At 35.4% G+C, this 15,485-nt stretch overlaps 1 protein-coding gene across 3 annotated transcripts in view; it reads right to left on the bottom strand.

The window, feature by feature from the left end:
- Positions 1-15,485, bottom strand: part of SLC4A10 (solute carrier family 4 member 10) — a 347,596-nt gene that overhangs the window by 23,089 nt on the left and 309,022 nt on the right. For all 3 annotated transcript variants that reach the window (XM_055398322.1, XM_088842524.1, XM_088842532.1), the window contains 5 exons: positions 14,193-14,354; positions 12,598-12,711; positions 11,430-11,591; positions 3,382-3,633; positions 2,420-2,488 (listed from right to left, as the gene is read on the bottom strand). In XM_055398322.1, the coding sequence (XP_055254297.1) occupies positions 2,420-2,488; positions 3,382-3,633; positions 11,430-11,591; positions 12,598-12,711; positions 14,193-14,354 (759 nt within the window). The remainder of the gene's footprint in view (positions 1-2,419; positions 2,489-3,381; positions 3,634-11,429; positions 11,592-12,597; positions 12,712-14,192; positions 14,355-15,485) is intronic.

Raw genomic sequence — 15,485 nt, 5'->3', positions numbered from 1 at the left:
ACAGTCTTGTTATAAAACAAGATTATTCAAAGGAAATTTTAAATAGAAATCTGTATAAGTTTCCTAGTGCTGCTGTAACAAATTACAACTCGGTGGCTTAAACAATAGAAATTTATTTTCTCACAGGTGTGGAGGTCAGAATTTCAAAATCGAGGTTTTGGTGGGGCCTTGTTCTGTCTGAAGGCTGAAGGGAAGAAAATTTTCTTGCCTCTTCCAGCTTCTGTTGGTTCCTGATATACCTTGGCTTGTGGTGGCAAAATTCCAATCTCTGCCTCGACCTTTATGTGGCTTTCTTCCCTGAGTCTCTCTGTGTCCTTTCATCTTCTTATAAGGACTCCAGTCATTGGATTTAGGGTTCATCCTAAATTCAGGGTGAGCTCCTCTTGAAATCCATAACCAATTTTATCTGCAAAGACTTTATTTCCAAATAAGGTCACATTCTGAGATTCCAGGTGGATGTGCGGAGAAGGGGCACTATTCAACCCACTATAATAACATAAGCAGCAATAATTTGCCAACAGCTTCAGTAAAAATTTAAAATAATCTTGTGGCACTTAAAAAAAATGTTTTAAAATTTTATTCATTTAATTTTGGGCTGCTCTGAGTCTTCATTGCTGCATGCAGCTTTTCTCCAGTTGCTACAAGTTGGGGCTACTCTTTGTTGCAGAGCATGGGCTCCAGGGCACACAGGCTTCAGGAGTTTCAGCACACAGGCTCAGTAATTGTGACCTGAGGGCCCTAGAGTGCTGGCTCAATAGTTGTGGTGCACAGGCTTAGTGGCTCCATGGTATGTGAAATCTTCCCGAACCAGGGATCAAAGCAGTGTCCCCTGCACTGGCAGGCAGATTCTCATCCACTGTACCACTAGGGAAGTTCCTCTTGTGGTATTTTTTAAATGTGTCCACAAATTCTTTGATATTATTCTCTTTGAGCGATGGAGTCTAAATTTCCCTCCTCGTGTGTGCAAACTGGCCACAATGACTGGTTTCTAACAAACATAAGAAAAGTGGAAGTGACCACGTGTGACTCTGTAGACTGACAGTAGGCACAGTGACCTCAGCCTCACTCTGCCTCATATTTCTCATTCGGATGGAGGTTAGGATCTCTGTTGTGATGACACTTAAATGTCTGATGGAGAGGCCGCTTACCAATAGCCAGAGAGGCACTACTATCTCTTGCCCACAGCGTTGGGATAAACCATCTTGGATAAACACCTTTTAGTCCTATCCAAGCTTTCAAATGACTGCAGTTCTTGTCCACATCTTGCTAGCCGCCACATAAGGCATCTTCAGCCAAAAATCACCCAGCTATTATGTTTCCAAGTTTATGACCCACAGAAACTGTGAGATAATAAATGTTTACTATTTTAAGCCAGTAAGTTTTATAGCAATTTTTTAGGTAACAATGGGAAATTGATGCAAAAACTACATTCATTTAACCAATAATTAAACAATCTATAAGGTTTTCCTTATTAATTTATAAAATAATTCTATAGACAATTGCAATAATAACAGAAAAGCAAACACAAAAGGCAAGAATCACCCAGAATCTTATTACTTTAACAAATTGTTTTTCTTTCTCCACCTTCCTTTTTAATCTACCCACACTCACATTTTCTTAAACCTGTGGTAGTTACAACTTGTTTTCCCACTTTTTCACTTCACATTTCACTTTGTCATAAGCATTTTTACTGTATTATTTTTATGGTCATCGTATTTATCAATTTTAGATTAATTTATCAAATTTAAATTAACCATTGATTGCTTAGTTATTTTACTGTTGTTGAGTAATTGTATTGTTTCCAATATTTTGATAGTATGTGTTACAAGGAACATCTTTGTGCATTTTTTTTTACTATTTTCATTGATAGATGTCCACATACATCATCACAGTATCAAAGATTAAAAACATTTAAATATTTTATATAGTTTTAAATATACTGATATCCTTTTCTAAAAGAATTATAAAGTACAAACTTTTTACAGTTTTAAGATGTGTGTGTGTTAGTCACTCAGATGTCCAGGTGTTTGCAACCCCATAGACTGTAGCCTGCCAGGCTCCTCTGTCCATGGGATTCTCCAGGCCAGATTTCTGGAGTGGGTAGCCATTCCCATCTCCAGGGGATCTCCCCAATCCAGGGATTGAACCTGGGTCTCCCACACTGCAGGCAGATTCTGTACTGTGTGAGACACCAGGGAAGCCCCACAGTTTCAATATACTCATAGTAAACAGAAGTACCCTCAGATTATGAACCATTTTTAAGAAATTTTTAAGAAATTTAACTGTAGACTGAAAGCTACTCCTCAGACAATGACATTTTCTTAGCTCTCAAGTGACTTTGCATCAACAGACCTTAAGATATGTCTTCACAGCTTTACTATATATATTTTACTTACTATATTATTATAAAGTAATTTACCTGAATTCCTTTTAGTGATGAAGCACCCATATAAAGAAACACTCCATATAGCACTGGCATAGGAATAAACTGTAAAAGAACAGTTAGAAAAAAGGCACAGGTTATTTTCAAATATAATATGGTTGAAACATTTTGTACTTCCAAAGAAAAACACAGAAAGGTAAATATTTTAGAAGTATCGGGCAGAGTCAGAAGACATGGGTTCAAATCCCAGCTCTAGCACTTTTTAGCTGCATAACCTCAGGTAAGTTACCTAAGCTTTCCGTGCCTTAGTTTCCCAATATCTAAAAAGGGATAATAGGTCTATTAGACATATTTAATAGGTCAAAATCAATAAAATCACATATGATGCATAATAAACAGTAAATATCAAGTATATTATTATGTTACATTAGGGAAATTTAAATGAATTATTTAAAATGAATTAAAATCTTTAAAATGAATTCCATTATTTTAAACATGAAAAAAAAGTATATCCAATAGCAATGTCCATGTAGTAGTTTTATGGAACATTTAAAATACAAAACTGCATATGTGGTCATGACCATGGCACTGCTTATCTCTATGCCTCCCCCTTTACTAAGTAATATTGTTATATCTGTCCACTGACAAGAAATTAGAAACTTTCTTTTTTGTAGGCAAACAGTAAACTCAGGTCACAAGTTAGTCAGAGATGAGTGACTGTTTCCCAGAACTTGATTACCATTTCAAAATTACAATAATAATTTATACATCAAATTTACTTTGCCAGATTAAATTTTTTACATACTTAAGGATTCTAAAACATAGCACATAATTTCCCTTGGTAAGAAGCTATATAAACATGGTAAAAAAAAATTCATCACTTTCATCACATGCCATACAATATTTACAAATTGATGGCTTAGACTCAAATGAAATTTCTTAAACAATAACATATATATTCTGCATTCTCTCAAATTCACAAAGGGAGATTTCATTACCTTCAGAATACTAGTCATAAAGACTGATGAGCCCATGAGAATGAAAATCATAAGCCCAGTAACTCTTTGCTCCCGAATGCCAAGAAATTTGGGTTGTTCTCCTGGAGCTGAACATTCAGATTCCAGTTTCAGGCTGTTGACATGAGTGATGGAAAGGACAGTGGCAGCCACAAACCACGGCAGGCCCATGATGGAGCACACACCCAGCATGACAGCCACCATTAACAGATCCAGATGGTACCCACAACCTTTCTGTTACGAGAAAGAAAACAGGATTCTCATTCTACCTCAATTCGGCATAAATACCAGTGACACCACCGCCACAGAACAGAAAAGATACTGTTTTGAATCTTATATAACTGATTCCAAAATGCAAAATAAATGAAAGATAAAAAGAGAATAGTCTCAAAATATACAGTCCACTTAAAGAAAAGCTACAGATGTTCCTATTGCAATTATAATGATAGGGACTTCTACATATTTTAATATATATAATTCTGACTTACTAGTACATTAGTTTCCATTCTGTTTCTACTGAATAGGTAAAGTCATTATCAAATACAGTCCCTTTGCTTTGGTTCCTTAAATGGGTAGGTTAATTTGTAATTCATGTCTTTCATCATTAATTTATACAAAAAATTATTGAGCATCAATTATATATCAGGCATTAGGCTGCGAAAACAAAGTAACGACTGTGTCCCCAGTAGAGCTAACAATGGTCTGGTTGTGACTAGACACCACTTCCTGACAATATCCAGGAACCCCTTTTGCTAAGAACTCCTAAAGGATAAACTCTTGTTAAGTCCTTTCCATTTACCCTCTTTTGTCTCAATGGTTGACTTTTATTGTGAAAAATTATACCATAGAACCTAAACTTCCTTTTACATACTCATTTTTATCCTAGCATAGAACTATCTTGTTCTCATCTCTTGCAGCACTAGAAAAATTTGGCTTCTCCTTAAAATGATAATTTTGTGCTTTCTATCCCCTATATGATTCTACTCCATCACTGACTTGCAGATGTTGCAAACTTCAGTGCTCTCTTGAACTAGATAGGAAATGTAAATAAGGAAAAATGGATGCATGGGACATGTGGAGGTGTGGAGAACTGGAGACTGTTCCCTTGAGGAAACTGATTGGCTAAGAGTCCTAAGAGGACACAAACAAGATGGGGAACAGCTCTGTCACCATCACCCATAGGAAACTGACAGTGTAAAGCCAAAGAGTTAGCAAACGCTATTTTACATTTCAACTTTTAACGACTACTTCATGAGAGGTAGTGTAATAAGATGGTTAAGAGTATAAGTTCTGCAGACAGGTTGCCAGGGATCAAATGCCGGCTTAAGCAAAGATCTAGGACAAATCATCTAAACTTTTGTGCCTCTGTTCCCCTGTCTGAAAAGCGGTGATGATGACGACAAGAAACATAGTGCTGAGTTGTTCTGAGAATTAAATAATTTACAAATGATTTTCACATCATTTAGAACAATGTCTGATATATTAGTAAGCACCCAGTAAATGTTAGGGACTATTATATTTTTGCAATTGAACAAAAACTTTCTTCTTTTGTACTTACTTGTTTCAAGACTCCTTAATGAAAATATGTATATGTTTCTTAAGGGCAGGTAAACTTATCACATAATTTCTCAGTATAACCCAGTTTTTAGTGCAATCATTAACATACAATAAGCTATCAAAAAGTCACAGACTGACAATTTTCAAAGGAAATATGCATAACTGAAACATTTTTAGAATCAAATTTAGGAGTAATTTTAAAATAAATGGCAAAACCAACCAATATAATATTGTAAAATAATTTGCCTCCAATAAAAAATAAATTAACTACAAAAATAAAAAAATAGAAAAAAAAATAAAGTGCTGAGTCTCCCAGATGGTAAAAAAATAAAATAAAATAAATATAACTGTTAAGTTTTATTATGAATGTGAGCAGAAATTACCAATTATTCTAGAGGAATAATTTTGACTTTTTTTTACGGGCAGTTTTACCAAGTTGCAAGCAGTTTCTAGTTTATCTGAAAGCCAATACAGCCTTGAAGGTAAAACATAGTGAGTATTTGGTGTATATTTGTCATAGTGGTGTTTTCTTTCTGCTATTTTATTTCATTGTTTTATTAAGAAAAACACCCTTAAAATCAGTTTTACTTCTTTCCCTTTCTGCTTACCCCTGCCAAATTATAAAAGTGCAGGAGATGACAGAGAAGAGAAAATGAGACATATCCACACAAGAACCTTTTTTCTTCCTGCATTGTCACCAATTTAGTGGCATCCTTCCTTGGGTCAGCTTAGCTGGGTTAATGCTCCAGGTTCACCCAAATGCCTAAAATCAATTTCACTTGTGAACAGGACCCTAGATAATTTTTCGGCTAATAAATCTGGAGAGATTTTTTGCTAATAGCTCTGGAGAGATTTTCTGGAGAGAGCTGGAAGGCAGGAAGAGAAACACCTTTGTGTCAGCATGACCAAGAAAGTATTAGAAGCTTCACCAGACCCAAACTATGGTCCCCCAGTCCTTTTGCAGAACATCTTGGAAGATGTAGTTGCATAGGATAGAATTCAAATTTTAATACCATTGGGCTTACTTTGACTCAGTGGACAAGAATCCTCCTGCCAATGCAGGAGACACGGGTTCGATCCCTGGTTGAGGAAGATCCCACATGCTGAGGGACAATTAAGCCCACGTGCCACAACTACTGAGCCTGTTCTCTAGAGCCTGCGAGTCGCAACTACTGAGTCCACATGCTCAAGAACCTGTGCTCCACAACAAGAGAAGCCACCACAATGAGAAGCCTGCACACAAAACTAGAGAGTATCCCCCACTCACCACAACTAGAGGAAAGCCTGGACAGCAACGAAGACCCTGCGCACTCAAAAATAATAAATTGATTAAATAAAAAAATTTAGTCCCATTTCAGGACAGAGTCTTAACCAATTAGACAAGTGTCGTTCTAGGAACTGTGCAGTGTGAAGAACACAGGACAGCAAAGGACCTGGTCTTCAAGCCTTTGCCACTGAGGCAGTACAATGTAAATGGTGCCCCCTGGGCTGTTTTGCAAATCTGTGGTATTGCTAAGAGAGAACGGAAGAGGTGCGAGCAGCTGAGAGACAGACATGAGGAGGGCAGAGGACATGGGGACTTGAGAGTCAGGCTTACGCTTCCAGGACAGCCCCATCTTTCCCACGGCATATGCTCCCTGTGGCATAAGAATATGAGGAAGGCCTTCTTCATGACAGCCATTTCCTATAGCTCTTGTCTTAGTGTTTCAAAAATATGATGCGGTAGCCTGGATGGGAGGGGAGTTTGGAGGAGAATGTAGGGCTGAATCCCTTTGTTGTTTACCTGAAACTATCACAACATTGTTAGTTGGCTATACCCCAGAACAAAATTAAAAGTTTTTAAAAAATAAAATGACTTGCTTGCTGTTAAAAAAAAATATGATACAAATGTAAACTGTGGGATGTTAGACTGCAGTAAGCAGACATAATAACACTTTCCAAGAGAATAATTTCCTCTTTAAATTTAGAAAGCTAGCTTTGTAAAGTCCAAGCAGATAATAAAATCAAAAATACAGTTTTCCCCTGATTATGTTGTACAACAATGGGAGCAGCTTAATTTCATGTGAGTCAAAGGAAATAAAGCAGTTCTGGCACTTCCACTAATTAATCATCATCCTTCGTCTTGCCTTCCATTTAAAATGTCTTTAAAACCATGGTCTTTGTAACCAAATTATTAGCTGATAGGCATACCAGCCAACGGGAAGTATCCCTTTGTCAGAGAGAGAACTCTGTACCTTCTAACATATTTCTGTAGATTTTTTTCCGAAATAAAGACAGAATCAGAGCTTCTATTCTCACATTCATCCATGAAACACGGGAAATGGACATATGGGAGGAAAAGGGAGCATAGCAACAGGTGATGCTACACCAGACCCCACTAAAACCAACATGCAGCAAGACAAGAGGCCAGCCAAGAGGACCATCTGATACCCAGATGCCACTGCTGAAAAAATTCATTTCAAAGCTTGGCAGCAATTTCCTGCATCTGTCAAGTTAACCACATAAAAGACTATAGATTGACATGAAGAACCAGGCTGACAAAGAGGGCAAAAAAGAACATATCAAATGCCATAATCATCAAGAGAATGTGGTGCCAAATGAATGTGGCAAATGCATTCATTTACTCAAGTGATCTGGGATTGTATTGCTGTTTATTAAAAAATGATGTCAAAAGAAGCCTGAACTGTCTACAGAAACATGAAGAAAAGCCCACAGTTATATCTTAACAGAAACTTTCTTTTCTGAAAGACAGTAGCTTTCCACTTTTAGAGAATATACTTCTTTTAAAAGTGGAAGTGGAAATTTTTCATGATTTTTTAAGGGATTCAGTTAACCAATGTTTATTCTACTTCTCTAGGGTAGAAACAAACAAATGAGAAATGCTAGAGAGAGTATGGATTTACATCTACATATAATATGAATGGTAATTTGCACTCTCAAGTTTTTACATTTGCAATTTCTGATGCTTTTGAGTGACCTAAAGAATCATGAGTTAGAGTTTTGCTGGTCTTGAAATTCTTCATTATGAGGGAGGAGTCAGTCACTTACTCTGTGAGTTGGCGCTAGACTCTTCAGCTCAACACAGCTTTACTGCATATGTAGTAACACAAAATGACAAAAAAAAAATTTAATAGTAGGAGAAAAATCCTCTAAAATAAAAAAATTCCGCTAGGAGAAAACCTCAGCAACTGGTTTTGGTAATGGAAGGGAAGAAAAAGTGAAAATATCTAAAACATAAGTTTGGAAGAGATAAAGAATGAAATGATGAAATTTCTAGGTGACTTGGCTATGTGATGTCAACTTAAATATATAACATGACCTCTACCAGGTGCTTGATACAGAATCTAGAAACCATCATTCATCTAACTATCTCAGGGAATGCCCCAACCAAGACAAAAATGGGTTTTCAAATAAGAAAAGGAAATCAGCAAAAGTTGATAATGTGGTTAACTTGTGGTTTGGGGATATATTCAAGAAACAGGTGTCTTTTTGTGACAATGTGGTTCAAGTAAAAGCCAGAGTCTGTGCAGACATTTCAGGGAAGCAACAGGTGGGGAAAGCGTTTATGGAACAGACCGTTACTCTGAGTAAAGAACATTCTGAGAAAATGATTTTTTGCTGTTAACAGGAAAATCAGTAGCAGCAGGCCACGTGATACTGAAGCTTAGAGAACACAGGGTTAGAGGCCAAAAAAAAAAAAAAAAAGAAAAGTATTCAGTGTAGATAAAATATGTCTTCACTGGACAGAACATACTTTGAAAATATCCATATCCAAAGGAAATTGGGGGTGTTCAGACTCATAATGGTCAAGAAAAGACCAATTCTTCTTCTTGTGACAATATAGCAAAGCTTTATCTGGCTTTATGGTTAAACCAGATTTGCTCTGTCTATTAAATCCAGGCTATTAAGGGGTAAGATAGGCATCTTTTGACTATACAGCAATTTGTACAATAAAAAGTAATGTACAAATAATATAATATAGTTTAATAATATAGTCTCAACTTCATTTTCGTGACAAAAATATTAACTGCTTTAATTATACATTTAATTCTAAAAAAGCAGGTAATTGAAAGGACAACTTAAACAATGCTTTACTATATTTTAGCTATTCTATGTGATATATAAAGGTGGAATAACATAGTACATTTATTGACCTGGAGCTTTCGAAAGTCTGTGAATGTCAAGAGCCTACCATGGACTCAGAAAGAACAAGGAGCAAGCATTATGTGATTATAAGGTAGAGAGATTTGGAAAGGGCAAGCATACAGAACAGCCAAAGAGGTAACATCACCCTTGGCAATTCTTCACTTACTTCTACATTCTGTTCTAATATAATTCCACTAATATTTGGAAAACAAATATACAAAGAGAATTTTTCAGTGAAATCAGTAATATTTCTGCCTAATTATAAAAGAAAAAAAAACAACTTTTTTTGAAAGGGAAACAATGATTATATAGCTTTCTTTCTAAAACATGAGTCTTTTAGTTCATTTAAAAACATGTGTTATACAAGGAAATATATAAACTTCCATTAAAATGATAATTTAGCCTATACTGTTGACATGGGAGGATTACCATGATAATGCTCTTATGCAAAAAAAAAACCCAACATGCAACATATGCAGTATGAAAATACATATTTCAATATACAATAAAAATAGAGATGAGCAAAATGGAGATGTTTTCAGTTTTAAAAAATAAACTGGTGTCTAGGAAAAATGTTTTCCTACTTCTTAGAGAATAGCAGACTAAAAATGTTCAACATAAAGTTCTTAACACCAGCTTTATAGATTACTTAACTCTGTAACTTTAATAATTAGGTTGTGGCAGTATTTGCTTTTGCAGAAGGCTGATATTTTAATATCAGATATTTTTGAATGATTGATATTAAATAAGTTGACTACTAACTTGGAAATCTGAATTTCTTATTTAGAGAGCTGTAAATGATTCAAAGTTTCCAATATTGAATAATGTAGTTCAGCAGTATTTTGGAGCCAGCTCATATAGACTTATAAGAGCCAATTGTTTAATTTTCAATTTTCTTCCTGCCAATTGATGTCACTTTGGTAGCTTGAAATGGGCCATGATGGGAGTATTCACATCATGAAAATCGGCAAACATTATATATCAGGGTATTTTTTTTACACACAGAGAACTGGTTGTTAAACATGTACCAGCACATCATTGGTCTAGTTCCTAAGACCTCATGTGACATTTTTGTAGAATATATCTTTAATAATTAAAATTTTTCTTTGACAAAAACAAGAAGTTAATATGAACTCATTTTTTAAAAAGGTTTTGAGCACTCTTGTTACTTTCTAAAAAGAGAATAAAGAAGTTCTTTATTTTAAAATAGATACACATTCTCCCCAATATAATAGACAAAATTCCTTTTCAGTAGGATTTATTGCAAATAACTGTGGTTTCTTATATTTATGTCATTACTACTTCCTATCAAACAGTTCAATAAGGTTTTTAAAAATCTTTCTAAGGTACATACTTTAAAATTCTATAAAGTATAATTTCTGTTGCTCTGACAAAATTTTCCCTAGAATTTAAAGAATATATGACGATAGCTCACCATTATCCCATGATACCAGAAAAAACAAGATTGTGCACATTCTAATTTTTACAAGGTTTGATTCAGAGTACTTTTAACCATTCAATGATTTTGTTGGTTCAGTTTAACTTAATATATTCCTATAAATGATAGTGCGCACATTACATATCTCATACCAATGAACAACTTTATTCACAGTTGCAAAATGGCAGGGTCAGAATATAATAAAGAAAATATATTTATATTTATTCTCTTTGTAAAAGAAAATCATTGAAATCTGCAGTAAAACTCAACAAAGATGTCACTTAAAAACTATAACATTTATAACTTGGTTTTGCCTGGCGTGCTGTGATTCATGGTGTCGCGGAGAGTCGGACACGACTGAGCGACTGAACTGAACTGAACTTTGATGTCATAGACATTATAGATGGAGAAATAACTAAATAAAATTGAGAATTATTTGAAGATGCAATTTGTTCCCAAATAAATGCAGTCTAATAGACATACTTAGAGTCAAATACAGAAATATAAGAATTCAGATGTAAGACAAACTGGTAAAGCTACACTTCACCAAAAGAGACCATTTCATTAAAATGTGTTAAACATAGTAAAGAACACTAGAACTTTGGCAACATTTTTAAATTTTAAGTCCTAGAGGTAGGGTTTTAGAATTTGGAGATCAGCCAAGTGCCATAAATAAATTAATTAGTAATCAATTTAAGCTTATTATAAGTCAAAGTACCATGAATATAGAAAATTAAATTATAAATCTGAAAATTTTAATATTTCACTCTGCAAATGACTATAGAATACAGAGTATAATATAGAATACAAAGCATAATAAACATAACACACATCAATTGATCTCAGTTAAATTATAATGATTTACATTAAAATAGATACTAAAATATACCTTTAGCTTATGTTCTTTTCTGTTGATAATGACAGCTGTAATCTGTTGGTCCATAAAAATTAGAATAGTACAAAGTAAAGCTGGAATAATAGCAGCTATTACTGTCCACCATGGATTTGGACCTAAAGGTGTAACAAACCAGCCACGATCATCTCTTGTGGGCTGTGAAAAATTAAAGAATGCATAGTTATTAACTGGATTAATAAATATCTAATCAAATGAAGTCTTATAGACAATACCAGGAAAGCCCTAATTATAAACTGATATGCCAAGTGAATTATATTTAATAATAATATTCACAAAGCATGGTACCAGGCATCATTCTAAGTGTTTTAAATATTTCAACTCACTTTTTTCTTCACAACAGTCTAATGAAGTTACAGACAAGGAAAGAGGCATAGAGAATAAATTTCTCAAGGTCCCAAAGCTAGTGAGTGGTGAAGACAAGATTTCAACTCTGATAGACTGGCTCAAAAATCTGTGTTCTCAATCAATATCTATATTAAATAAAATTATATTACCATTATCATATGTGCTATTGGATTGGCAAATTCATTCACTTTTACAAACATCACATTGACAACTGTGTATAACTCATTTTAGATGTGTATCCAGGCCACTAAGTAAAAACAGCAAAAAGACACTCAGGAAAGGGTTCTAAACATGGCTGGTGCCTGAGATGAGTCCGAAATGAATTCATTTTGACAATTCTTTGAGGAAGTCCCCAGCTCTGATAGGTGAGAAAACAGGTTCAAAGAGATTAAGTAACTGGCCCAAGGTCATAGTTGTAATGTGGTTCAAACTCTCTTCCAGATCTAATTTTATTTGCTTTCCAATCCCTATCCATTGTGCAATTCTGCATCAAGAAAATGCATTTCCCTTATTTTCAAAATGTTTCCTTATCTTTTAGGAATATATATATTCCTACTGAAAGAATTAACAGGAAACTTTTTCAAGTGGCTTCCAGGTCTCTATTTCTGTGATTACTATTTATTTTTTAATATTAGACCAAAATTGTAGTTGGGCTGTGGGCATTTTATTTTCTGTTATATTAATCAATATTCTTTATATTTTCATGAAAATCCCAAGTACTAGATTTATAGCCATCATCTGAATAAAAATTAGACCTACAGAGATGGAGAGATAGTAAACGTTATGATAACTTCACCTTGAAAACACTTGGTACTTGTAGTTTTGGAGACGGGATCCCAATGGCATAGTCAATTAAAACCATACACAGAATCGTAAGAAAGACAGCAAAGTCGCTCACTATGGATCGAACCTAAAGATAATTAAAACATTTGTCACTTGAAGGAACTATAAATAGTGAGGAATACTCAGGAACATAATCTAGAATCACACTTTATGACATGATATCATAATATTACATTTTATGCATACGATAATATTACTGTTAACTCTGTCATATTTATATTTATGTACCTCTGTCATTAAGATAAATATACACTCAACCTTTTCAAAATGAGGCATTATGGAATAGCTACAATGCTGATTGTGCTGTTTTCAGTATTTATTTAAAATCTAAGTTTATTATGGAAATCTTGCATGGTACTATTATACCAGTGATGCTGATAAAAATCTAAGTTTATTATGAATTCCAGTGTGTGAATATTTAAAATACAGAATAACATTGCATGGAGAGAATTTAGCTAAATTTTAATACTCTTTCTCACACAGGTAACATTTTAATATGATAAACCCCAAACATTATAAAATAAAATCTGTTCTTATTGAAGTATCACAATAGTTTATCTGAGATATAAGTATAGCAGCAGGTAATATGTACAATAGAGTAAATAAAGTTAAAAGTTATTCTATTTCTCATTTAAAAAGGCTTCTTTGAGCAAAATCCTTAAACAATATTCAGTAAGATCTGGCTTTTATAAGGATGCCTTTATGTCACACACACAAACACATACAAAATTCAGGAGTTTAATTTTAAAAATCAATTCTATATTAATCAAATTAAGCTTTGCGGGGAAAGAAATGAATCTTCCAACTTAGGGAAGGAAGAGGTAACAAAAACAGAAGCTTCTCTCAAACAGTTCTTAAAACATTTTCCCAGGGTAGAATTTTCATCACAATTTTTAGCTCATCTCCCAAAAGCTTGTTTTCTTTTTCTCTTCTTTCTTTTCTTTTCTCTCCCTCCCTTCCTTCCTTAGTCCTTTTTTGGCTGAGTCAGGCCTTATAGGTGTTACTTTGCAGTGTTAAATATTGAACTAAGCTGTTTCTCTGTTTACTTTCTTTTCCAAATATGCAGATGTAAACGTGGTGGGTTAGGGGGAGGGACTGACACTTTAAAAATGAAAAAGAGGATAGTGTTCCAATGAGTCTTGCAGGGGCTTCCCCAATTACAAAATGTAACAGTGGCTCCTATGAGGTGTCTGTCAGGCTGGAATAGTTCCCACTGTTCACTGGGCAAGAAAGTGACAATCAGTAATGCAGTGTGTGCTTTTGAGTTCCAAAAATGAAAGTCGGAAAGTGGGAGTGTATCTCTGGGATTTGAAGTTAGGAGATAAGCCGAGAGGCAATCTGCACTCCCAGCACCAGTCTCACAAAATGCATCCTCTTCCCCACCTCGCCACACCTCGCTCCTAATATGGCAGCTCAATCACACAAAAACCTTTTAGTGGCCCCTTTACTGACAGTAATCGCTCTTTCTTTTGTCCTAAAATACACGTATCACCGTAACATGCTTTATGCTGGTTCACATTTTGATCAGAAAAACTGTAATCTAAGTACCTTGGTTGGAAAATAGCGGCTAGTCTTGAACTGCTTCAATGTGGCTGACAAAGTAACTGTGGAAAAGAAGAGGATCACTGACCAAAACAGAACATCTGGAACATAGGGGTGCTCGTGGCCGCAGGCTCGTCCAACATACTCCCCGTGCAGTGATTTGCATTCCTGCCACAGAAGTAAAACAAATGGAGCTATTAAGAAAAAAATGTGGACATAGTTCTTTCAGAAAACTAATGTCTTAGGATCACTTGCAGTTGAGTTGCCAAGGTTTTTAATTAAGGCTCATGTTTGGATAGGTAGTGAGCAATAAGAACCATTTCTAAAATTTTTGCCTTTTAAAAATTAAATCTATAAAACTAACTGATTCACCAATCATCATCTTAATTATCACATCAACCCTATAAAATAGGTAGTTGCTATTATTTCCATTTTGTATCTGAGGAAACTATGGTGTAGAGAAAGTAAGTAATTTGCTATGGCCTCAACACTGCTGGGTGGCAGCAGAGTTGTGATACAAACATGATGCCTTTGGTGGGAATATTATTGCATATTAAAGGAGAACAGGGATTCTGTAGAATTATGTAGTCCTAAAGCTCCCAAGGTGGACATGAGTTTGAGTGAACTCCGGAAGTTGGTGATGGACAGGGAGGCCTGGCATGCTGTGATTCATAGGGTCGCAAAGAGTTGGACACGACTGAGCGACTAAACTGAACTGAAATGAAAGCTCCCAAGAAAGGTGAAAAAAGCAACAACAAAAAAATACAATATATTATTGCTGCTGCTGCTAAGTCACTTCAGTCGTGTCCGACTCTGTGTGACCCCATAGACAGAAGCCCACCAGGCTCCCCCGTCCCTGGGATTCTCCAGGCAAGAACACTGGAGTGGGTTGCCATTTCCTTCTCCAATGTGTGAAAGTGAAAAGTGAAAGTGAAGTCGCTCAGTCGTGTCCGACCCTTAGCGACCCCACGGACTACAGCCAACCAGGCTCCTCCATCCATGGGATTTTCTAGGCAAGAGTACTGGAGTGGCTTGCCATTGCCTTCTCCGCAATATATTATTACTGAAGTGAAACTATTATAGGAGCAGGGCAAAGTTCATATTTACTATGACTTTTTCAGGAGCTTCCCAGGTGACTCAGGGGTAAAGAATCCACCTGCCAATGCAGAAGACCCGGGTTCCATCCCTGGGTATGGCAGATACCCTGGAGAAGGAAATGGCAAACCACTCCAGGATTCTTGCCTGGAGAATTCCATGGACAGAGGAGCCTGGCAAATTATACTCCATGGAGTCACAAAG

The sequence above is a fragment of the Moschus berezovskii genome, chromosome 2 (assembly GCF_049115385.1).
Source record: "Moschus berezovskii isolate FMDL1 chromosome 2, NW_MosBer_1.0, whole genome shotgun sequence".
In the NCBI taxonomy this organism is placed as follows: Eukaryota; Metazoa; Chordata; class Mammalia; order Artiodactyla; family Moschidae; genus Moschus; species Moschus berezovskii.
This window is presented reverse-complemented; position numbering and strand designations above follow the sequence as displayed.